We start from the raw sequence: 25,285 nt of genomic DNA, 5'->3' as shown, positions 1-25,285 counted from the left end.
GTGGCCGGGATTGGTGGATCCCAGTCCCAAACTGGAGCTGGGCACCCCCAGGGTGTCCCTGCCCGTCCCAGGAGTGGCTGGGATTGGTGGATCCCAGTCCCAAACTGGAGCTGGGCACCCCCAGGGTGTCCCTGCCCATCCCAGGAGTGGCCGGGATTGGTGGATCCCAGTCCCAAACTGGAGCTGGGCACCCCCAGGGTGTCCCTGCCTGTCCCTGGAGTGGCCGGGATTGGCGGATCCCAGTCCCAAACTGGAGCTGGGGTGAGGAGGAGCAGTGGGGCCCAGGCCATGGGGCTGCCCCAGGACCCCCAGGACCCGTTTATCCCAGCATGCCGGGATAAACAGGGACCGGGAATTTCCTGTCCGGTCCTTCCCTCCCTGAGTGGCCAGCCCCAGGTGCCACAGCCAGGCCGGGCCCTGGTGCCTGGGGTGTCCCTGCAGGCCGGGGATCCGCAGTCTGGGATCCTGCTGCCCTTCCCTGGGAATCCAGGGGTTCTCCGGGATCGGATCTCCCATCCCTGCTCCCTTTCCCTGTAAATCCAGGGGTTATCCAGGACTGGATCTCCCACCCAATACTTTACCCTGTAAATCCAGGGGTTCTCTGGGATTGGATCCCTGTGAATTCAGGGGTTTTCTGGGATCAGATCCCTGGGAATCCAGGGGTTCTCCGGTATCAGATCTCTGTGAATCCAGGGGCTATCTTGGATCAGATCCCTGTGAATCCAGGGGCTATCTGGGATCAGATCTCCCATTCCTGCTCCCTTTCCCTGTAAATCCAGGGGTTATCCAGGACTGATCTCCCTAAATCCAGGAATTCTCTGAGACTGACTCTCCCATCCCTGCAAATCCAGGGGTTCTCTGGGATCAGACCCCTGTGAATCCAGGGGAAATCCGGGATCAGCTCTCCCAGCCCTGGTGCCAGCAGGCTCCTGGCTCCCTCCCAGCCCTGTGGGAAGTGTTTGTGCTGCTCCACGAGGAGGAATCCTTGCGGATTCCCCAGCGGGGCCGCAGCTTGAAAGGGAAGGAAACCAAACAAAAAATAAAAGAGGGAAACCCCGGAGAAATGGAGCAGAGCTTTTCTTTGTTGTTGCTTTTCCCGGAGCTCGATCCCAGCCCGTTCCCCTTCGCCTCCCAGTCTGGGGAGCACCGGGGGAGCCGGGAGGTCCTTCCCTGCTTCCCCTGGTGCCCTGGGATGGAGACCCAGAACAGAGGCTGGACAAGGTTGGGAGAACGAGAGAATAAAAGTGGAATTTGTTAAAGGCCTTCCATAGACACACCTCGGGCAGTCAGAACGACACCCAAGGCGGACCATGGTCACCAGTTTTTCAGACAATTATAAATTTGGTCCATTTGCATATCAGGGGTTCATCCTCCAATTAGAGCTTCAGGTAATGAAGTCATTAACCCCGGTGTGCTCAGTACAACTCATTTTGTTTGTACTTCTCAGGGCCTGAGACTGACGGGTGTCCCCGAGTTTCAGGCCCAGAGGGGAATTGTTTTGCCTGAATAAAACGGGAGAGCAGCAGCTGACAGGCCGAGGAGTTTTCGGGGAGTTTACACACTGAAGCAGTACAGGAGCTGAAAAATGTAAAAGCTAAAATCCCAAGGCATCACCCTCCTTCCATCCTTCCCTCCTTCCTTCCCTCCTTCCTTCCCTCCCTCTCTCCCGGGCTGCGTCCTGCGCCTGCCGCAGGCACGAGGCCATGAATATTGAAGTGCCGGAGAGGTTTTTTATGGACTCCACAGATGTGCCGGGACTCGGGGCCGGCCCCATCACCTCGGGCCGCCTCAAAAGGCCGAACAAAAGCCCCGGGAGAGAGGGCGAGGGGCGGGAGGGGGCAGGGAGGCGAGGAGCAAGGAAAAAAAAAAAAAAAAAAAAGGTTGAAAGCGAAGAAAAGAGGGCCGGGGTTGATGGATATTCCATCTGTTTGTGCTCAGGGGATTCACAAAGGCTGCCGGGGACGCGGCTCCCTGCTTGCCCTCCCTCCTTCCCTCCTTCCCTCCCTCCCGTCCCGGTTTGCCTCCGAATGCTCGGCGTGGGTCGGGTCTGTTCGCCTCTGCAAGGAGAGGAAAGGTTTGGGGGTTGTGGGGGTTTGGGGACAGGGCAGCGGGGCAGATCCTCGGGGTCAGCCGCGTGGATCCCTCAATTCCCACAGGGAGCTCTGGGATCTGACCTGGGATCAGATCAGCCCCATGGATCCTGCTATTCCCACAGGGAGCTCTGGGATCTGACCTGGGATCAGATCAGCCCCATGGATCCTGCTATTCCCACAGGCAGCTCTGGGATCAGGTCTGGGATCAGATCAGCCCCATGGATCCCGCTATTCCCACAGGGAGCTCTGGGATCAGGTCTGGGATCTGATCAGCCCCATGGATCCCATTATCCCTACACGGAACCTCTGGGATGTGATCTGGGATCAGATCAGCCCCGTGGATCCCGTTATTCCCACCCAGAGCCTCTGGAGTCAGATCTGGGATCAGATCCCTCCACAAATAAAGGAGGACAAGTTCTGGGCTCTTCCCGGAGTTTTCCTGGCCTCCACGCGTGGCTTTGGGGAAGAGCAGCCGGGCAGGGCCGGAATTCCGTCTCCTCTGTGGGTTTGGGAAAGCCCTCGTGGCGTTCAGTGTCCGTGCCCCCAGCCCGGAGCCCCCCGGAAGGGCTGAGGGGGGAGGCAGGGAGAACACCCGGAGCAGGTCCTGGCGCTTTGGGGATGGATATTCCAAGGAAAACGGGATCTCTCCGGCTTTTCCTTCCCAAAATCCGGCAGTGCCCTGCCCGTGGTTGTGCCTCTGGAGCTCCGAGGGACGAAGGTTCTGGTTCCAAAGGAAGGCAATTTCACGGCGGAAAATGGAGGGAGAATTTTGGGATCCCTGTGGATCCCAAACGGAGCCTTTAACCAAAGGAAAATCCCGTCTGGAATTTGGTTTGCATGGCCAGGCGAGAGGGAATGGGTTTGGGAAAGCGCCATCCACCCCCAACCGCAGCTCTTCCTGGGGAAGGGTTTTCCTAAAAATCCCAGATTCCTGAGATGGGAGCGGAATTCTGGCAGGGAGGTGAAGGTTTGGGGTGAGAAAAATTGAGAGAAATAGGGGGAAAATATGGAAAAATAGAGGGGAAATTGAGAAAATAGAGAAAAATATGGAAAACCAGCGAAAAATATGGAGAAATAGAGAAAAATATGGAGAAATAGAGAAAAATATGGGAAAAATAAGGAAAAAGAGAGAAAAATATAGGAAATATCGAAAAACGTAGAAAATTGAGAGAAATGAAGAAAAATACGGAAAAATAGAGTAAAAATAGAAACAACAGAGAAAAATATGGAGAAAATATGGGAAAAATATGGAAGAATAGGAAAAATAGAAAAAAAACCAGAAAAACAGAGAAAAATAGCGAAAAATATGGGAAATTGAGAAAAATATGAAAAAATATGGAAAATGGAGAAAACAAAAATTTGGAAAATTTTCCACAAATACGGAAAAATAGAGGAAAATATGGAAAAAAAATAGAGAAAAATAAAGAAAAACCTGGAAAATTAGAGAAAAACAGACAAATCCCAATTTTCTCTGGGCAGGGCCCTCCCTGCTGCTGCGCTGGGCAATGCAGTCCCCGGCTGAGCTGGAAAGGCTTTTCCCATTTTCCTGGCTGCTATTCCAAGGAATTCCTCACCCCTTGGCGCTCTACTGGGGCAGAATTCCTGGATTTAATCCCACCTCCAGAATTCCGGGAGTGGTTTTCCTCCTCCGCTCCACGCCACAGCTCTGTGAGCCTGGGGAAAACGCCGGGAAAGGGTTGGGAAAGGGAGGGAAGGGAATCCCGAGGTTTTGTCGTGTGTGTTGAGGGGATTTTTGGGAGTTTGGGGTCTGGGGATGTTCTTGGAGAGGGGAAAGGGGAGCACGGGGTGGGTTTGCGCCCCCTCCCAGCCCCACCCGCTGTGGGGTGAGCAGGGCTTGTTCCGCACCTGGGAATTCAGGAATTCCAAGGAGAGAGGGACGAGGGGCGTTCCGGGATTTGCGCTGGAAACGACAAAACTGTGTCAGGACAATTCTGCGCCTCCTTTTCGGGCTCCTCGAGGCCTTGTTTGCGCCTGCACGGGGTTGGTTTGCTCCTGCCTGGGAAAGGTGGGGCTGGGAAGGCCGGGAGGGCTCCAGCTCCTGGGGCTGGGGTGGCAGGTCTGGCCCAGGAGAGGAGAAATCCCAGTGTCCCGGTGATCCCGGCTCATTCCGTGTCCTCCCGGGGCAGCAGGAAGCTCCAGATGTGCAACCCCACCCTTCCCACCCCACAGGAGAGACCCAGGGCTTGGGATGGTGGACCCAGGGGTTCCTCGGTGCCTGAATCCCAAAGATTCCCCCTTCCTGCCCCACAGGCCAGGCCCAGGGCAGGATCTGAGCCCTAATAATGGGATGGGTTGAGTTGGGTTGGGTTAGGCTGGGTTGGGTTGGGTTGGGTTGAGTTGGGTTGAGTTGGGTTGGGTTAGGCTGGGTTGGGCTGGGTTGGGTTGGGTTGGGTTGGGTTGGGTTGGATTGGGTTGAGTTGGGTTGGTTTGGCTTGGGTTGGGTTGAGTTGGGTTGAGTTGAGTTGAGTTGAGTTGGGTTGGGTTGGGTTGGGTTGAGTTGGGTTGGTTTGGCTTGGGTTGGGTTGAGTTGGGTTGGGTTGAGTTGAGTTGGGTTGGGTTGGGTTGGGTTGAGTTGGGTTGAGTTGGGTTGGGTTAGGCTGGGTTGGGTTGGGTTGGGTTGAGTTGGGTTGGGTTGGGTTGGGTTGAGTTGGGTTGGTTTGGCTTGGGTTGGGTTGAGTTGTGTTGAGTTGAGTTGGGTTGGGTTGGATTGAGTTGGGTTGAGTTGAGTTGAGTTGGGTTGGTTTGGCTTAGGTTGAGCTCGGTTGGGTTGGGTTGGGCTGGGTTGGGTTGGGTTGAGTTTAGTTGAGTTGGGTTGGCTTGAGTTGGGTTGGTTTGGCTTGGGTTGGGCTGGGTTGGGAGCAGCCTAAAGTTGATCCAGGTCTGTCCTGCCCTGGGCAGGGACACCTTCCACCATCCCAGGGTGCTCCAGCCCCATCCAGCCTGGCCTGGGACACTGCCAGGGATCCAGGGGCAGCCACAGCCGCTCTGGGCACCCTGTGCCGGGGGAATTCCTTCCCAGTATCCCACCCAAACCTCTCTTTGGCACTGGGAAACCTCTCCCTGTGCCCTGTCCCCCCATCCCTTGGGAATTGTCTCTGTCCATCTTTCCTGTGTCTCCTTCAGGCCCTGGGAGGTCACAGTGAGGTCGCTGCGGAGCTTCCTCTGCTCCAGGCTGAGCTGCCCCAATTCCCTCAGCCTTTCCTGGGAGAGCTGCTCCATCCCTGTGCTCCGGGGCTGGGCTGGATGGAAAGCTCTGGAACGGGGGGGTCGCACCTGGGGCTGCTCAGATCCTGCTGGCGCCTCCCGAGCGGGTTTTTCTTCCTTCTCTCATCCCATTAAATCCAAAATTCCCCTGGAGCTGCTTTGACTTCCCGGGCAGCCGGGGAGGGATCTGGGTGGGATCGCCGGGTGGGATCATTTATGGAGCATCCCCGAGGCTGCAGCAGCTTCGAGGGGAGTTTGTTCCAAGTGCAGCACAAAAGGTGCGGCCACAGCCCAGCCGACCCCAATCCCGCTCCACCCCAATCCCACTGTGTCCCCAATTCTGCTCCATCCCCAATCCCACTCCCAATCCCATTCCCTCCCCAGTCCCAATCCCCTCCCCACCTCTCCCAGTTCATTTTTAGGAAGGTGCAGCTGGAAGGGAGAGGGACAGGCAGGGATAGGCTGAGGGCTGCCAGCAGCTCCCTTTTCCCTCAGACCAATCCATCCCTTTCCCAGGAATGTTCTCCCGCTCCCGGCCCTGCCCATCCCGGCTCCCAGCAGCTCCAGGACCAGGCTGGGGCTCCCTGCGGAGCATGCCGGCCTTAGGCTGAGCCTGGAGGGCCTGGCTGGGGCCGGCTCCTCCTGATCCCGGGGATTAATTGAACTCCAGGGCCAAGGGGAGCCCAGGAGCTGCGGCTGGGGAGGAGGGAGGTGGGGGAGAAGGGAATGGGGACGGGGGACACAGCCAGGCCCTAATTCCAGATGGCTTTTCCTGCTCCCCTCCTCCATTTCCAGCCTCACCCTGCTCCCCCCAAACCCCTCCAAAGGGCCCTTGCTCGTTGTTCCCCGAGCTGAACCAGCAGCTTTGCTCAGGAACGGGAGGTTGGGGCTGTAATTCCCACGTTTCCTCACGCTGGGATGAGCCCCGGGACAAGCCCAGGCTTCCCTTGGTCACCTTTCCCTGCCCTGCTCCGGCCACTCCAGGCGTGTTTGTTCCCTTCTCCCGGCTCTTCCTGGAGGTGCAGGGCTCGGAGCTGCTCCACACAAACCCTCAGCAGGTCCCTCCATGGGGTCACTGCTCCCCCGGGCTCCCAAAAACTGCCCAGACATTGGAATATCTCCCTGGGAGCAGCAGGAGGAGCTTCCACACTGCGTCCCTGCTGCCGCTCCCAGGATGAAGCCTCTGCGGGTTTTTTTATTCCTGAAATTACAATTTCTTTCTGAAAACAAAGAGATCTGGGCACTTTGAGCTTTTCATTCTGAGCCGCAGAGCAGCTCCTCTGAAAAAGGGACGGAAAAACGATGGAATTGCTCCTAAAAATCCCAAATACAGCGGGATGAGCGCGAGTCCTGTAACCCACACGCTTCTCTTCATTCCTGGTTTTCCCTTCACTCCTGCTTTTCCCTCTTCTCTTTGGTTTTCCCCGTTCTCTGCCTTGTCCTGCTGGGAGCTTTCCCCTCTGTTCACTCCCGGCCCTGTTTTCCTGTCAATCTTTCCCGGGATGAGATCCCGGGGGAGCTGCCTGCCGCCCAGCCTGCTGCTCCCCATCCTTCATCCTTCCCACCCTGGAAGGAGCTGCTGGAAATTTCTGCGCCTTCCCCTTTGCAGGCGAGGGTCAAACATCACCAGGTCATTCCTGCGGCAAAAATCCCTGGAAATTCGGGTCTCCCCCTCCTCTGCAACCATTGCTCGCACGGGGATGGGTTGGCAAAAAGGAAGGGTTGGAGTTTTGGGATGAATCCCCAGCCTGGGATTCTCCACAGCTCCGGAAAACCTACGGCATGGGAGCTTCGGGGAGAATGTGGGACCGGATTGTCCGGGATATTCCATCTGGTTGGGAATGGGAACGAGCCGCGGGGCCGCGAGAGCGGCGGGTGAGGGAGCTGCCGGTGGGCTGTGCTGGATGTGTCCCAGAGCCCATCCCAGCTGGAAAACATTCCCAGTGCTTCCCGTCGGCCCTGGCTGACAGCAGCAGCTGCTCGGGCTGGGAGCAGCTGGTCCCAGGCATTCCCTGGGAGTTTTCCCGCTCCCTGGCTTCCAGCTTTGAGCTCGGGCTCTTGGAGCCGGGCACTTGGCACCGGGAGCTGTGGCTGCTGTTCCCAGCCCTTGCCGGCCCCGGGGGGCACCGCGGTGGGCCGTGACCCCCTGGCACGGCTGGAAAACCGGGATAACTGGAAATGGGGATAAAGGGAAAACAGCCTGCCTGGAGCCGTCGGGGAGCTTGGGAATGGAGAGGTTTATCCTTGTTTTCCAGCCGTGCCAGGGGGTCACCCACCCACTCACCCCCGGTGGTTATTGGGATTTGTGGGATCAGGGCTGTGCCTGCATTTCTCCTATCCCAGGATTTTGGGGTCAGGGCTGTGCCTGCATTTCCCCTCTCCTGGAATTCAGGATTTTGGGGTCAGGGCTGTGCCTGCATTGCCCCAGTTTTGGGATTTTGGGATCAGGGCTGTGCCTACATTTCCCCTTATCCCAGGATTTGGGATTTGGGGATCAAGGCAGAACCCCACAGGCTGTGCCTGCATTTCCCCTCTCCCGCGATTTTGGGATCAGGGCAGTGCCTGCATTTCCCCTCTCCCGGGATTCTGGATTTTGGGATCAGAGCTGTGCCTGATGGATGTTGATTACCCCGACCCTTTTCACCCTGGAATCAGCCCCACGCTGGGGACAGAGGGTGACAATCCCTCATCCCCACTCAAAACTTCACGGACAAATCAGGGATCCTTTAGCAGGAAATAAAGGGGAAGGGAATTTGGGGGTTTTTCCCTTCCCGGGTGAGGTGAGGGAGGTGAAATCTGGCCCAGATCCTTTCCCGGGTGGTTTTCCCTGCCCCAGGGGAGCTCTGGATCCCAGGAGCGGATTGGGAGGAGCAGCTCCGGTGAGGAGAAATTTGCTGGAGCCTTCCAGATGTGCCTTTGCTGCTCCCCGGCCCAGATGTGCAGGCTCCTACCTGCCCCGCATCATCTGGGGCCCAGATGTGCAGCGCTGCTGATCTCAGGCACAGATGTTCCTGCCCTGGGAGCGGACAAACCCCGAAAACTCTCGCTTGGAAACAAATTCTGGCTACGCGCGGGAGAACTTCGAAATTTTTAGGATTTTTTTTTTTAAGGTCTTTAAAACGTGGGGCAGGCGCTGCCCCTCCGAAGCCGTCGGGGAATTTCTCGCTGATTTCGCGGGAGAAACTCAGAAACCAAAGGGTGTGGGATCTCAAAGCTGAACGTGTTCAAGGCGTTTCACGGGATGCCAGAGCCCAAAGGAGGGAAAACCTCTCCAAGGGATGTTTTATTCCCCCCCAAAACAACCCCCGGAGCTCCGGCACCTCTCTCCAAGGTCCCACACCGCGCCCTCCCCGCAAGCCCCGGGACATAAAAGGAATTTTTGCTTGGAATGCAGAGGCTTTTTGCGGTGATCTCGGGTACAAACGAGGGATCTGAGCCTCCCAAACCCCCCCCAGCAGCTGTCGGGAGCCACAGCTGCAGCTCCCGGCGCTGCCAGGAAGAAAAGCAGATTTTTGGGTGATGATCATATAGGAGCCGAACAAAAAAGAGGGAAAAAAAAACCGGGCTGGAAAACACGGTTAGGGACTTCAGGGGACTTTATGGTCAAGCTGAGCTTACGTAAGCCCCGCTTTAATCCCGAATTAGCGAAGGTTCACCCGAGAGAAAAAGGACTTTGCTGTGAGCACGATTTGGCTGTGGCTCTCAGCGAGGCTGGGTGGTTCCTGTGGAAAACAACAGCCAGGCTGGGAGAGGGGAAAAAAATCAATTAATGCAGCGAATCCTCTGTTTTCTTGGGAAAGAAGGAAAAGGTGGCAGGGCTGGAGCTGTGGCTGGGCTGCCCGCAGGAGACAGCTCAGCTCCTCAACTCCCAAATTTCCTATGGAATTCAGAGGCCGTCCAGTCCTTTCCCAACGTTTGGTCATTGATTCCTCCACCTCCACCTCGACATTGATTCCTCCCCAGCTCAAAGGTTCCCCGTGTTGTCCCTTCTCTGCTGCCCTGCACTGGGGGCACATTTTGGAGGCTGAGACCCTCCAAAATCCACGTCTGCACCCCATATCCCCCCCCATGGAACGTCTCTGGAACAGGGGATTGCTCCAGGAGAGGGAACACCGGAGTTCCAGCTCCTCCAAAAGCTGCTGAGGACCTGGGTGACGCCCACGTGGAATATCCAGCCAAAAACACGGAGCAAAACTGGGTTTATTTATTCCAGCTGTGCCCCTTTGAGTTCAGAGAGCCCCAGGAGACCACACCCGGGGCTGGCATCAAGGCAGGGAGAAGGGAAAGGGAAAAGTCCAGGGAAAGTCGAGGTGGAGGAGTCGAGGCTCCCATGGGCAGCCCAACATCCAGCTGAAGCCGAGCTGGAAAGGTTTTCCCCATCCGTAAAAATCCCCAAGCGTTCTTTCTTTTTCCCCCCTAAGTTTTAAAAGCCGAAATCTTCAAGCCCAAAACTTGATACCACACGGGAGAAAATTGGGCGGCACCGGCCAAAGCTTCATCTGGTGACACCATTTCAGTTCCTGCCTTTTTCAGGGCAAAATGGGCAACCCTGAAACAGGAATTCCCAACGAAAAATGGAAACTCCGAGTGCTGGAAGCTCTTTCCTCCGTAACAATGTGAATGAGGGACTTTGAGCTCCCCTTTTCCTGGGGGAAGTTTTGATTTCCCAAGGTTTTCTTTGCAATGTGGGGGAAAATGACGGCGGGAAATGCCGCAAACAGCAGAAAACCAGTGGATGTTCGGTCCATGGGCAGAGCTTTTCCTTGTGAGGGTGGCGGGGCCCGGAGAAACTGGAGATTCCCCATCCCTGGCAGTGTCCAAGGCCAGGCTGGACAGGGCTTGGAGCAGCCTGGGGCAGTGGAAGGTGTCCCTGCTCATGGCTGGGGTGGAACGGGATGAGATTTAAGGTCCCTCCCAACCCAAGTCTGGGATTCCAGGATTCCCAGGGCTGAGGAGAAAGCCAGACTTGAGGGACTCCTTCTCTTAGACACTGGGAAGGAATTCCTCCCTGGAATGGATTTCCCAGAGAAGCTGTGGCTGCCCTGGGATCCCTGGAAGTGCCCTGGGATACTGGGAAGTGTCCCCATGGCGGGCACTGGGTGAACTCTGAGTCCTTTCCAACCCAAACCGGAACATTCACAACTCCAACCTTTATTTCCCCGACTTTCCCGGGATCTTTAACCCTTCCAACATTTTTTCCCCGCGGGACTGACCCTCCTGACCCCCCTGGACCCCCTGCCCCTCCTGACCCCTTGCTCCTCCCCGTGCGCAGGGAACCGCCTGGACGAGGGCTCGGACGTGGAGTCGGAGCCGGACCTGCCGCTGAAGCGGAAGCAGCGCCGCAGCCGCACCACGTTCACGGCGGAGCAGCTGGAGGAGCTGGAGAAGGCCTTCGAGAGGACCCACTACCCCGACATCTACACCCGCGAGGAGCTGGCCCAGCGCACCAAGCTCACCGAGGCCCGCGTGCAGGTAAGGCCCGGCCTAACCGCGCCCGGCCCGGCCCGGCCCGGCCCCGCGCTCCCCGGGCTAACCCTGTGCAGTCTGGCTAAACCCTGCACAGCCCGGCTTAACCCTGCACAGCCCAGCCTAACCCCACGCTCCCCAGCCTAACCCTGCACTCCCTGGACTAACCTTGCACAGCCCGGCCTAACCCCGCACAGCCCGGCCTAACCCTGCACTCCCTGGCCTAACCCTGCACTCCCTGGACTAACCTTGCACAGCCCAGCCTAACCCTGCACTCCCTGGCCTAACCCTGCAGTCCCTGGACTAACCCTGCACAGCCCGGCCTAACCCTGCACGCCCTGGACTAACCCTGCACTCCCCGGCCTAACCGTGCACTCCCTGGCCTAACCCTGCACTCCCTGGACTAACCCTGCACTCCCCGGACTAACCCTGCACGCCCTGGACTAACCCTGCACTCCCTGGACTAACCCTGCACTCCCTGGCCTAACCCTGCACTCCCTGGACTAACCCTGCACTCCCTGGACTAACCCTGCACTCCCTGGACTAACCCTGCACTCCCCGGACTAACCCTGCACTCCCTGGACTAACCCTGCACTCCCTGGACTAACCCTGCACTCCCTGGCCTAACCCTGCACAGCCCAGCCTAACCCTGCACTCCCTGGCCTAACCCTGCACTCCCCGGACTAACCCTGCACTCCCTGGACTAACCCTGCACTCCCTGGACTAACCCTGCACTCCCCGGCCTAACCCTGCACTCCCTGGACTAACCCTGCACTCCCTGGACTAACCCTGCACTCCCCGGCCTAACCCTGCACTCCCTGGCCTAACCCTGCACTCCCTGGACTAACCCTGCACTCCCTGGCCTAACCCTGCACTCCCTGGACTAACCCTGCACTCCCTGGCCTAACCCTGCACTCCCTGGCCTAACCCTGCACTCCCTGGACTAACCCTGCACGCCCTGGACTAACCCTGCACTCCCTGGACTAACCCTGCACGCCCTGGACTAACCCTGCACTCCCTGGACTAACCCTGCACGCCCTGGACTAACCCTGCACTCCCTGGACTAACCCTGCACTCCCTGGACTAACCCTGCACTCCCTGGCCTAACCCTGCACTCCCTGGACTAACCCTGCACTCCCTGGCCTAACCCTGCACTCCCTGGCCTAACCCTGCACTCCCTGGACTAACCCTGCACTCCCTGGCCTAACCCTGCACTCCCTGGCCTAACCCTGCACTCCCTGGCCTAACCCTGCACTCCCTGGACTAACCCTGCACTCCCTGGCCTAACCCTGCACTCCCTGGACTAACCCTGCACTCCCTGGCCTAACCCTGCACTCCCTGGCCTAACCCTGCACTCCCTGGACTAACCCTGCACTCCCTGGACTAACCCTGCACTCCCTGGACTAACCCTGCACTCCCTGGCCTAACCCTGCACTCCCTGGCCTAACCCTGCACTCCCTGGCCTAACCCTGCACTCCCTGGACTAACCCTGCACTCCCTGGACTAACCCTGCACTCCCTGGCCTAACCCCGCTCTCCCTGGCCTAACCCTGCACTCCCTGGCCTAACCCTGCACTCCCTGGACTAACCCTGCACTCCCTGGCCTAACCCTGCACTCCCTGGACTAACCCCGTTCTCCTTGGCCTAACCACGCAGAGCCCAGCCTAACCCCGCTCTCCCTGGCCTAACCACGCAGAGCCCAGCCTAACCCCGCTCTCCCTGCCCGGAACGCGGCTGCTCCTTCGCTGCCTCCTCCTAACAGAGAGAAACCTCTGCAGCGGGGTTCAAACAGTCAAATCAAAAGCAGACCTTTCTTGGAAGCTTCCAGCCGGGCATGGACACAGCCGGTCACGGGATTCCTGCGATTTGCTGAGGGTGATTAATTAGGATTTCTGACAGGTAGAGCCAACAGGGTGTTCAGTTGTCCCAGGAACTCACCCCACGTCAGCCCCAAGGGCTCCTTGGCCCCGTTTTCTTCTCAGACTGTGGCTGGAAAACAGAACGTCCCTCTGCCCGGAAAATACGACTCAACAGCGTAACTAACAGTTAGAAGGTTAATTAGTGTCCTAAAAATCTTGGAGAAAGTGCAGGAAAACCCACCAGGAGCTGCGTAAACCCTGGGCTGGCACCCTGCAGAGATACGGGGGGGAAAAGCCGAGAATTTTAGGGATCACCTCCCCTTGGAGAGGGGCCGGGAATGGGGCGGCTCCAAGGTGGGAGCGAGGTCAAACCCTCTGGGGCTCTGTGGGTGCCGTCCAAGTCCTCCCCATTCCCACGGATTTCCAGAGGCCCTGTGGATCCGGCAGTGCCAGCTGCAGGCTTTGCGTCCCCGCTGGGACCAGGAGGCGAAGTCTGGCGTTTTCTCTTGGACGCCATCCCTGGGTTTGCCCCGGGAGGACGCAGAGCGTGTTCGTTCCTGCCCGGAGCGATCCCACATTTCCCGGCCCCCCGGGGGAGCGGATCGGATTTTGCCAAGTTTGCAAGTTCCGTGTGTGAATTTTCAGACAAGTTTTGGTGGTTTGTTGTTTTGGGGTTTTTTTTTTTTTTTTTGGATTTATCCCCTTGGATCTGCAGAGAGCACAACCCGGGCCGAGGGGAGGGAGGGCAGCAGAAGGGAGGGAGGGTTCGGAGCCGGGAATTCTGACACGGACACGATTGATGGCCCTGGAGGGAGCTGCGCACACAGAGCCCCTTATGTGTCCCGTGTGTGCAAACGGCACCGGGATCAGCACATCCCGGGATAATGGGATCCCTCGGGAAAGGCTGGGAAGGGGGAAGCTTCCAGCAGGGAAATGGAGACCCCCGCAGCCCGTGCTCCCGGCAGGAATCCCGGGCACTGCGGGAGGGAGCAGGGAAAGGGCTCTCCCGGCTCTCTCCTGCCGCACAAACGCTCCTGGAATGGGCTTTTCCCAAAGGAAACCCAGGGCTGGGTTTGCCCGTGGGTGTCGGGATAAGGATGTGCTCAGCCAGGAGCCAGAAATGCCGAATTTCCCCTCCGATGTCTGGGAATGGCGGTGTCCCCTGCTCCTGGTCAAAGACTTTGCCCAAGGAATTCTCCAGCCCTGCAGCAGGTCCTGTCACCTCCCTCCAGCTTCCTCCTGGGAAATCCTGGATTTTCCTGGAGCTGTCACCTTCCTCCTGGGAAATCCTGGATTTTCCTGGAGCTGTCACCTCCTTCCACCTTCCTCCTGGGAAATCCTGGATTTTCCTGGAGTTGTCACCTCCCTCCAGCTTCCTCCTGGGAAATCCTGGATTTTCCTGGAGCTGTCACCTCCTTCCACCTTCCTCCTGGGAAATCCTGGATTTTCCTGGAGCTGTCACCTCCTTCCACCTTCCTCCTGGGAAATCCTGGATTTTCCTGGAGCTGTCACCTCCTTCCACCTTCCTCCTGGGAAATCCTGGATTTTCCTGGAGTTGTCACCTCCCTCCAGCTTCCTCCTGGGAAATCCTGGATTTTCCTGGAGCTGTCACCTCCTTCCACCTCCCTCCTGGGAAATCCTGGATTTTCCTGGAGCTGTCACCTCCTTCCACCTTCCTCCTGGGAAATCCTGGATTTTCCTGGAGCTGTCACCTCCTTCCACCTTCCTCCTGGGAAATCCTGGATTTTCCTGGAGCTGTCACCTCCTTCCACCTTCCTCCTGGGAAATCCTGGATTTTCCTGGAGCTGTCACCTCCTTCCACCTTCCTTCTGGGAAATCCTGGATTTTCCTGGAGCTATCACCTCCCTCCTGGGAAATCCTGGATTTTCCTGGAGCTGTCACCTCCCTCCTGGGAAATCCTGGATTTTCCTGGAGTTGCCACCATCCCTCTAAACTCGGCTGTGGAGGCTGGAAAAGGAAATCCAGCAAAACTCCGGCCGCTCTGGCTTTGCCCTTGGCCCGGGCATCCCGCAGTGTTGACCCGGTGGCCGTGTAGGATCGGGGGGGACTGTTGGAGCCTGGGAAAGTGGCTCGTTTAGGGAGTGAAGCCACCCGGGGTCGGAATGTGTGAATTCCCCCAGTTTTGCTTCGCGTGCTTTGCCCTAATCGCTCTTCCTGGTGTAGGTGGGCACGAGCTGTCGAGCAGGGGGGTAGAAAACGGATGGGAAATAACGGGGAAATGTGGGAGATAATGGGAGATAGTGGGAAAATACGTGTGGCAATGGGAAAATGTGGGAAATAATGGGAAAAAAAGGTGTGGTAATGGGGAAATGTGGGAAATAATGGGAAAAAACACGTGGTAAATGTAGCAATGGGAAAATGTGGGAAATAATGGGGGAAAAAAGGTGTGGTAATGGGAAAATGTGGGAAATAATGGGAAATAATGGGAAAAAAAACATGGAATTTTGAGGGAGAGCAGAGCTTAGGGAACTCCGTGGGATGGAGGGAGGGATGCTGAGGAGGAAGGGAAGAGCCCCCAAATGCCAGGGAGAGCACAAACCTTTTCCCAAGGATCTGGGAGAGAAAGGATGGAAGGAAGGACAAGCCCCCCCCCCCCCCCCCCCAATTTAATTAAATAATCAATTAATTAAAGAAGCACTTTTCCCCCGTCCCAGGCTGGGATCTCCCAGGGCCTGCCAGGGCTGTGCAGCAGCTGCTCCCCAGGCACATTCCTGCCGCCTTTCTCATCCCGGCAGCCTGGCACAGGCGGCTCCTTCCCACCACTCGGGAGGCTGCCGGCCCTTGGCGGATTTTCTGGATATCAGGGCGGATCTCCCGCCGGCTCCGGGGACCCGCAAACATCGCTCAGTGAAAAGAAAAATAATTTTTTTAAAAAAAAATAGCCCCACGCTCACCTAAACCCACGTGGACACAGCCAGCAGGGAAGCCTCCCCCACCTCAGGGGCTCCCTTCTGTCTCGGCTGAGTTTTTAAGCCAAGGGTTGGGGTTTGGGTTGAAAATGGTTCTAAAGGAGCAAGGCCAGCTCAGAGCAGGGGGCTGGGGGATGTTTACAGGGCAGGGAGGGACAGGACAACGGGGAGCGGCTCTAAAGTAAAAGAGGGAATGTTGGGATGGGATATCGGGGAGAAATGCCTCCCTGTGAGGGTGGGCAGGCCCTGACTCAGCATTCCCAGAGCAGCTGTGGCTGCCCCTGGATCCCTGGAGGTGTCCAAGGCCGGGCTGGATGGGGCTGGGAGCAGCCTGGGACAGTGGGAGGTGTCCCTGCCATGCGGGATTCATTCCCTGATTCATTCCCTGATTCATTCCCTGATTCATTCCCTGATTCATTCCATGGAGGGCCTCACCAACACCTGCCCGTCCTCCTCGCCCCTGAGCTCCACGTGTGGGGTGGAGGCAGAGGCGGCGAGGGGGTTGTGACCCGAACGTGGGACTGGAGAGCAGCTGCCCCACATCTGCTCCTCATTCCACTCATCCCCTGGATCACAGCTCGGGGGTGGCTCTCTTCCTGCACCCAATTCCATTCCTGGTCCTATTCCTATTCCTACTTGTATTCCTATTCCTGCATCCAATTCCTATTCCTATTCCTGCATCCTATTCTTGCATCCTATTCCTATTCCTATTCCTATTCCTATTCCTATTCCTATTCCTATTCCTGTTCCTGTTCCTGTTCCTGTTCCTGTTCCTGTTCCTGTTCCTGTTCCTATTCCTATTCCTGCATGCTATTCCTGCATCCTGTTCCTGTTCCTGTTCTTATTCCTATTCCTGTTCCCATTCCTGTTCCTGCATCCAATTCCTGGTCCTGTTCCTATTCCTGTTCCCGTTCCTGTTCCTATTCCTATTCCTATTCCTATTCCTATTCCTATTCCTATTCCTGCATGCTATTCCTGCATCCTGCTCCTGTTGCTGTTGCTATTCCTGCATCCAATTCCTGGTCCTGTTCCTATTCCTGTTCCCGGTCCTGTTCCTTTTCCTATTCCTATCCCTGCATCCTATCCCTGTTCCTATTCCTGCATCCGATTCCTATTCCTCCTCCTATCCCTCCACCCCATCCCTGTGCTGCACCCCCACTTTGGCCCTCCCTGCACAAATCCAGGGGCATTTTTCCATCTCTCTTAGCAGGTGAACTCCCCCCCCCCCCACCCCCCGGGGCGCTGCTCCCCCATCCCCATCCCCATCCCATCCCATCCCATCCCATCCCGTGCCCTGCTCCCTGCGGGAAGCCGCCCCGCCGGCGCTGTCCGCCCTCCCCGGCAGGGCTGGGGCCCGGCCGTGCCCCCAGGTTTTCCCGAGGTGCGAGGTGTTAACAGGTTAATCCCGGGCTGAGCGGAGCCAGGGATGGATTTCCGCCGAGTGGGAAATTCCAGGGATTTGTCCTTGCGCCAGGCAATGTCCTGACTCACGGCCCGGACGGGAGGAATTCTCACCCGTCTGTGAGCGGCCCTTCCCACCCTCCCGGAAAACAATCCGTGAATGTCCCAGGCGTCGGGGAATTAACAGGAATTCGCTCCGTTAATTGAGTGGGAGCTTTGATTTTGATCTTGGATGTTTTCTGGGATTTTTCACCCGTTTTTGTAATTATCTCACGGCTGATGTCAAAGTTTTGATGTGGGGAGGGAAAAAAAAAACCTTAAAAGGGTTTCTGTGACAGCTTTGAAGCTCTTCTCCCTGGCATTCCTGGAGGAGGGACTTTTTCCCAGAACAATCCATTTCCCACAAACAATGGGGAATTTGTTTGTGGGGTGGTTTTCAGCTGGAAAACCCTTTTGCCAGGAGATTCTTCCGTAGGTGTAGAAACGACCTCTGCGAGCAATGTCGGTGTCACAAAAGCCACCAGGGCCAGCAGCCATGGGGCTGGGGAACTGGAATTAATCCAGTTAATCCTTGTCCTGGACAATCCCGGTTTTCCCAAAGCTGTTCCATTTTGAGGGCAGGTGACCAACGACCCTCGCCGCTCATTTCTGTTATTTCGCCAGCAGGAAGAAATGGACAGTGAAACAAAACTGCTCAAATCATCCACTTTCAGCTAGGGAATTCCTCCACTGGGAATGTTCTCCACGAATATTCCCTGGTGCAGAGGATCTCCTTTTGTTCCCGGTGCTGTGATTCAGCCAGGGATTGGAGGGGCTGAAATTTTACATCCAAAAAATCAGACGAGATTCCTCCCCAAAAAACTGGTGGTCATGAGCAGGTTTGGGATCCTGGCTCCTCCTGGGGATTCCTGGCACGGGCGGGTTTGGGATCCTGACTCCTCCTGGGGATTCCTGGGAATACCGGAGGTGGGCTCACTGAGATGCCGATTTTTGATACCAATCCCCAGGAAATTCCCTCCATTCCCTGCGCTGAGAAACTCTCGTTTCAATCCCGAATTTTAGCAGGTGGCAGAGCTGGGGCTTTACATCCTCCTCCTGGTGGATCCCCAGTGATTCCTGCCCGGCAGAAAACACCTCTGCCATTCCATAAAAAGGCTTGGGGCAGTGCTGGAATCCGGGAGCATTCCGGGGAAAAGTGGATTTTCGAGGACGTTTCCCAGCTGCAGGGAATGCACGGCCTCACTCTGCACAGGGCTGCAGCACCTCGGCCCCACAAAAGGAATTCCACTGGCCGAGGAATTCCCTTTTCCCACAGATCTTGGCCCTCCCTGGTGTTTGTTCCTGCCCCGAGTCCCAGCCGCGCCCAGACCCGGCGTTAGACAGAGAGAATCAGGGAAGAGAGACACAGGGTCTGGTTTAAAGTTTGTATTTGATGTTAGCAGAGTCTCCTCTGACAGCTGAATTCACCCCGGGGAAACAGAACTTGTGAAATGTGGAGCTGGAGAACCCTAACGGCCAAAAGCTGGATTGTTCCACGGGGATATTGTTTTCTTCATCCGTGTCATTGACTTCTGTGCTAAGGGGTAAAGCTGCGTCACCGGGCAGGGCAGGGCTTGGAGCTGGGAGTTCCAGCCTGGCTTTAGGATGGCTCACGTGGAGGTGGACACCTCTGTCCCACTCCTCTCTATCCCATTCCCCCCATTCAATTCCCCTCTATCCCGTCCCCCTTATCCCACTCCCCTCTATCCCATTCCCCTCTATCCCACTCCCCTCCATCCCACCCCCCTCTATCCCACTCCCCTCTATCCCATTCCCCCTCTATCCCACTCCCCTCTATCCCATTCCCCCCATTCAATTCCCCTCTATCTCGTCCCTCTCTATCCCACTCTCCTCTATCCCACTCCTCTCTATTCCACTCCCCTCTATCCCATTCCCCCTCTATCCCACTCCCCTCCATCCCTCTCCCCCCTATCCCACTCCCCTCTATCCCATTCCCCCTCTACCCCACTCCCCTGAGGAAATGTTTAAGGAACACTGCAGCAGTGGAGGAACCAACGTCCCAATGAACCATTTCCCTTCTAACAAGGGCTCGTTTAACCAAAACCAGGTGGTTTCCCCCCAAAAAAACCCCACTCACCTACTCATTGAAAACCCTACAAAAAGCTGCCACCTCCAGGAACTGGGAGATGCCGAAATTCAGGCTGAATTCCTCGGATAATCTCATTTGTGAGGAGCCATTTGTTCTGCTCCACTAACCTGGTTTAATATTTCATATTTCCCATTTATCTCCACCGCATCACCCAGCAGAGGAAGAGGCTCAGCACCGAACCAGAGCAGGGACAGCAGGAAAAAAACCCCACGGGCCCCAAATCTGGGTGTCCTCCTGGGATTGTTTTTATTCCTGCTCTGTCAGGAACCCTCTCAGCGGCCTCGGTGACACCGCAATGTCCCTGGGGTCACAGCCAGCGGGGGAGGCATCACCACTGAGGTGTCCTGTGGATTTATGGAAGGATGGAGCGGGGAACGCCCCTGGGGGTCTGCCCAGCTCCAGTTCCCCTCTAAAACTCCTCTGCTCCCCCCGAATTCCGGCTTTTGGTGGGGTGGGCAATGCCCTGCTCTGCTTCAGGAGAGCTGGAGAGGCCCTGAGCTGGGAGAATCCCCTTTTGTCCAGGTGGGAAGGGCCCTCAGCCCACCCTGCGGGACGTTTGGGGTGTCCTGACCTGGGAGAATCCCCTTTATCCAGGTGGGAAGGGCCCTCAGCCCACCCTGTGGGACATTTGGGGTGTCCTGACCTGGGATAATCCCCTTTATCCAGGCGGGAAGAGCCCTCAGTCCACCCTGCGGGACGTTTGGGGTGTCCTGACCTGGGATAATCCCCTTTATCCAGGCGGGAAGGGCCCTCAGCCCACCCTGCGGGACATTTGGGGTGTCCCGAGGGTGTGACCCTTCAGAATCCCCTTTATCCAGCTGGGAAGAGCCCTCATTTGACCCCGTGGAACGTTCTGGGTGTGCTGAGGCCATGAACGAGCCTTTCCCACCTGGTTCCCGCAGCCCCTGAGCACAAACAGGTGCTGCGGCCCCCTTTGGCGTTCCCAGCCCTGTTTCCATTTATTTTCTCATCCATCCCATCCATCTTTCTCCCACATCAAGTCCTGATTAGGCTGAGCAGGAGCACAACAGGCTTTTTCTTTTTTTTTTTCCCCCCCCTCCCACAGGAGGCTCTTTTTGACCTTCCTTTCCTCTCCTTGTCTGACAAATTGTGGGAGCTGATCCATAGCTGGGATAATTCGCTCCAGCCCCGTCCTGGCAGGCAGCTGCTCCGGCAGGGATGAGCTGAGGAGCTTTCCCAGCTCCTTCTGCCATCCGTGGGAGGCCTGAGGGATATTTGGGATATCCAGGAGTGGGACTGAGCAAGGTGCAGCGGCCCAGGGTGGTTTTTGGGACACGTTTCTCTATTTAAGGCGTGATTTGGAAGCTGGTCCACGGGGAAAAGCCCCAAATGCTGCAGGTACAGAGCTGCTGTTCCCAGTCCGTGCTGCGCTCCCTCTGTTCTCCCTTCAGGAGGAATTTAGGGAGGATTTCCCCAAATTCCCAGTCTGCGCTGTGCTCCCATTCCCATGGAAAAGAGCCCACGGACACAGCCCAGGGCCCAGCTCTGCAGGGGAATCCTCAGGGCTCTGCTCTTGGGAAGAACGAGCAGCCGATGATTTTCCTGCTGCTGAGCTCTTCCCCCAGCCCTTTCCCTGAGTGCCGGCCCCAAATTCTGGGTTGGCACCAAATTCTGGGGAAGGAGTTTGGGGTTGGTTCTGCAGGATTTGGGGAAGGGAGTTTGGGGTTGGTTCTGCAGGATTTAGGGAAGGGACTTTGGGGTTTGCTCTACAGGATTTGTGGAAGGGAGTTTTGGGTTGGTTCTGGATGATTTGAAGAAGGGAGTTTGGGGTTGGCTCTGCAGGATTTGAGGAAGGGAGTTTGGGGTTGGTTCTGGACGATTTGAAGATGGGAGTTTGGGATTGACTCTGCAGTTTCTGGCGAAGGGAGTTTGGGGTTTGTTCTGCAGGATTTGTGGAAAGGAGTTTGGGTTGGTTTTGCAGGATTTGAGGAAAGGAGTTTGGGGTTGGTCCCCGTGACGTGGGGACCCTTTTGTAAGCCCAACCCTGGAGAACCCTCTCCAGCAACCCCCAAACTTCTTCCTCTTCCTCCTCTTCCTCCTCTTCCTCCCGCAGCGTGGCAGGAGCAGGCCCAGGCTCCACGCCAGGCCGGCCATGGTGTAACAGGATCCCGTGGCAGGGGAATCTTTCGGGGCTGATAAAGCCCGAGCAGGCGGGAACTGAAGGCAGGTTCCCTTTGAAGTGCACCTCGCATTACAGCGAGCTGCTCCAGCCTCGGGATTTCAACCACCAATAAAATGATTTACGAGCATAAAAGGCCCGAGCCACCTTTGAGCTGGGGGAAGGGGAGGAATTGCAAACGTCATTAGCTGCAGAGGCTCTTGCTGTTTCTTCTCCGCGGTTCGAAACGAGGGGCAGAATCGACCTGTTTGGGCCGTGAAACATCCCTGCCTCTGCACGGGGAGATAAATCCCGGCGGGGGCTTTGTGCCAGCCCTCGGGGCCGGTGGGGCTGCGGCCTCCAGCCGGGTTCTGTGGGGAGCTCTGCTTTAAGCTCTGGGGAATCTCTTTTGGGGCAGGTGGGATTTTCGGTGGTGTCGCTCCTCGTTTGTTCGGCTGCGCTGCCCCAACAAACGCCGGGACCTCGCGCTGGCCCCGGCGCCTTCCCCGGTGAAAGAGCCTCAGTCTCAGCTGGCTGAGCGTGGAAATGGCCCCAAAATGTGAAAAACGGGGTTTATCCTCAGTTTAACCCCATGCACGGGGAGTGTGAGGACTCAGACTGGTCGACTTCAATCCCAAAAGCAACAGTTTTCCTGGAGTCACAGGAGGAGCGTAATTAGGAACTGGATTTCTTGGCTGATAATCCTCTCCCTTGGAGTTTATCCTCCCTTTCTTCTCAAACACCGCAGACCGAAAAAAGGCTCATCCCCAGGGTGGCTCTACCTGGCTGTAAAAGGATGCGGAGTGTCCTTTTATCTCCATATAAAACAAAGGAATTACAGCGGGAGTGAGGAGCGGGACGGGAGGTGCCGCTCTGGCACAGGTGGGTTTTAATCCCGAACAGATTTAAAGCGTAAATGAGACCAAAATCGCCCCACGCGGGGCACGAAACAGCACAAGTCTGTTCCGAGTTGTGGTTTTGATCACAGAAGTGAGACCCCGGGGCAGCCAGGCCCTCCTGTCCCATCCCAGAACATCTCACTCCACGTCTCCTTTCAGAGCACCTCGTCCCCAGTGGATTTGCAGCAGCATCTGCCTCTTGGTAGGGGAAACAACACTTCCCCACCCTTGGGGAAGTCAGAAATCGCTGGAGTGGCTTGTGCATTCCTGGGGTTCTGTTTCTCTTTCCCTCCCGATGCCCGGAGTTGGATCTCGGTGATGGTTTTGCTTCAGGTATTGGATTTTGATGCGGCGCTCTCCGCACTGGGGTCTTGATCTTTTCGGAGTGGGAGCTCCTCCAGCCCCGGCCTTTTCCTCTGCAGAGAAAGGTTTATTCCTCTCCTTTTCCTCTGCAAAGAGAAGATTCCTCTCCTTTTCCTCTAAAAAGAGAATATTTCTCTCTTTTCCTCTGCAAAGAAAGGTTTGTTCCTCTCCTTCTCCTCTGCAAAGAGAAGATTCCTCTCCTTTTCCTCTGCAAAGAGGTTTATTCCTCTCCTTTTCCTCTACAAAGAGAATCTCTCTCTTTTCCTCTGCAAAGAGAAGATTCGTCTCCTTTTCATCTGCAAGAAGGTTTGTTCCTCTCCTTCTCCTCTGCAAAGAGAACATTTCTTTCTCTCCTTTTCCTCTGCAAAGAGAAGATTTCTCTCATTTTCCTCCCCAAGGAGAAGATTTATATCTCTCCTTTTCCTCCTCAAAGACAAGGTTTATTTCTCTCCTTTCCTCTCCAAGGAGAAGTTTTATTTCTCTCCTTTTCCTTCCCCACAGAAAAAGTTTGTTTCTCTCCTTTTCCTCTTTAAAGAGGTTTGTTCCTCTCTTTTCCCTCTGCAAGGAGAAGTTTTATTTCTCTCCTTTTCCTCCGCAAAGACAAGGTTAATGTTTCTCCTTAAGCACCAGAAATACCCCGGGTGTGGAAGTGGAAGTGGGGGTGACAGGACAGGAGCAGAGCGGGCCCACAGCCCCAATTCCAGCCTGGAATTGTGCAGGACAAAAAAAAAAAAAAAAAAAAAAAAAAGAAGGGGGGGACAGGGGATCCTCTTTGCATGCCCAGGGCAAACAAAAGGTTATTTAGGTTATTTCTTGGTTCCTTTGTGCTGCTCGAGGAACCTCCCACGGGCTGGGCGGGATGAATTGCAAAGTGCCTCGGGCCCCGGGGTCCATTGAGTGCTCTCCCCTCAGCTCTGTCCCAGATTTGGGGGATCTGGGTGCCAGGAGCGGCCCCAGAGGAGCACAGGGGGTGTGGGGTGACCCATTTCTGTCACCCTGCTGGAGGGGACAGCCGGGCCGGGCCAGCTCTGGGGGAGGAGAGGTTCGGTGCCAAGGAGCTGCCAGGGCCCCACCAACCTCTCAGGGCACTCGGGGAACCGGGGGTTTCCTGTTTTCCTTGTGGAAAAACCTGCGTGAAATCAGCGCCGGCCCGGGACTGGGCGCTGCCCGAGCGGCCGCGGCCGCCGAGAGAGGGGTTTGGGGAAAGAGCACCCCGGAAAATGGGAACAGAGCCAGGGAACCCCAAAACAGCCCCGGAAAACGGGGAACAGAGCCAGGGAACCCCAAAACAGCCCCGGAAAATGGGGAACAGAGCCAGGGAACCACAAAACAATCCCGGGAAATGGGAACAGAGCCAGGGAACCCCAAAACAGCCCCGGGAAACGGGGAACAGAGCCAGGGAACCCCAAAACAGCCCCGGAAAACGGGGAACAGAGCCAGGGAACCCCAAAACAGCCCCGGAAAATGGGGAACAGAGCCAGGGAACCCCAAAACAGCCCCGGGAAATGGGAACAGAGCCAGGGAACCCCAAAACAATCCCGGGAAATGGGAACAGAGCCAGGGAACCCCAAAACAGCCCCGGGAAATGGGAACAGAGCCAGGGAACCCCAAAACAACCCCGGGAAATGGGAACAGAGCCAGGGAACCCCAAAACAGCCCCGGAAAACGGGGAACAGAGCCAGGGAACCCCAAAACAGCCCCGGGAAATGGGAACAGAGCCAGGGAACCCCAAAACAATCCCGGGAAATGGGAACAGAGCCAGGGAATCCCAAAACAATTCTGGGGGGAAGCTCAGGGGACACTTCCCATCAGGCCCGAATGGGAGCTGTAACTCCCTGACGGAAAATCGCCTTTTCCAGCAAGAAAACCACCTGGGAATGTGGGATCATTTATTGGGAACTCGATACGAAGGTGCCACTTTGAAATTTGGATCCTGTTTGGGGCTTGTGGGACGGCGGTTGTGCCGTGTCTGGGAAGGGAGTTTGGGGTTTTCTCAGTAGGATTTGGGGAAGGAGTTTGGGGTTAGTTCTGCAGGATTTGGGGAAGGAGTTTGGGGTTAGTTCTGCAGGATTTGGGGAAAGATTTTTGGGTTGGTTCTGCAGGATTTGGGGGAGGAGTTTGGGGTTGGTTCTGCAGTGTTTGGGAAGGGAGGTTGGGGTTGTTTTTACAGGATTTGGGGGAGTTTGGGGTTGGCTCTGCAGCATTTGGAGGAGGCAGTTTGGGGTTGGCCCCCAAGGTGTGGGAACCCATTTGTAAGCCCAGCTCCTGATCTGAGGCTGGCAGCTCGGCAGCCTGATGGAGGCAGGGGGGTTTTTTTTCCCCCACTCCTGATTTTTGCTCCATTTTTTCTCGTTGCTGTGAAATTCAATCGTGTTTTGCAGCTCTCGAGGCCTCCCAAAGCCCAGCAGCTGCGTTCTCATCTGGCTTGAAAGTTTATCCTCGTGAACCCCAAACACAACCGGGCCTGAGAGCCCTCCCTGATGGGATGACGCAAACCCAGAGCGGGAGACGGCTCGGGGAGCCCTTTTTACCCCTCAGAAAGGAGATTGCCCCGATAAAACACACTGGGGCAGCCACGTGCATTCAAAAAACCTCCTCTGGAGCCTCGTGGCTGCAGCAGAGCTGAGCCCGGCTTTGTCCCGGCGCTCGGGCCGGGTTTATTCTCGCTCCGAGGCTGCAGCAGAGCTGAGCCCGGCTTTGTCCCGGCGCTCGGGCCGGGTTTATTCTCGCTCCGAGGCTGCAGCAGAGCTGAGCCCGGCTTTGTCCCGGCGCTCGGGCCGGG

At 56.5% G+C, this 25,285-nt stretch overlaps 1 protein-coding gene across 1 annotated transcript in view; it reads left to right on the top strand.

Annotated features, from left to right (window-relative positions):
• Positions 1-25,285, top strand: part of PAX7 (paired box 7) — a 116,739-nt gene that overhangs the window by 43,621 nt on the left and 47,833 nt on the right. The window contains exon 5 of the mRNA XM_066203252.1: positions 10,591-10,790. Within this exon, the coding sequence (XP_066059349.1) occupies positions 10,591-10,790 (200 nt within the window). The remainder of the gene's footprint in view (positions 1-10,590; positions 10,791-25,285) is intronic.

This window comes from Chamaea fasciata, unplaced genomic scaffold (genome assembly GCF_029207755.1).
Source record: "Chamaea fasciata isolate MVZ Bird 193981 ecotype frontalis unplaced genomic scaffold, bChaFas1.0.hap1 SCAF_23, whole genome shotgun sequence".
NCBI classification, from domain to species: Eukaryota; Metazoa; Chordata; class Aves; order Passeriformes; family Sylviidae; genus Chamaea; species Chamaea fasciata.
This window is presented reverse-complemented; position numbering and strand designations above follow the sequence as displayed.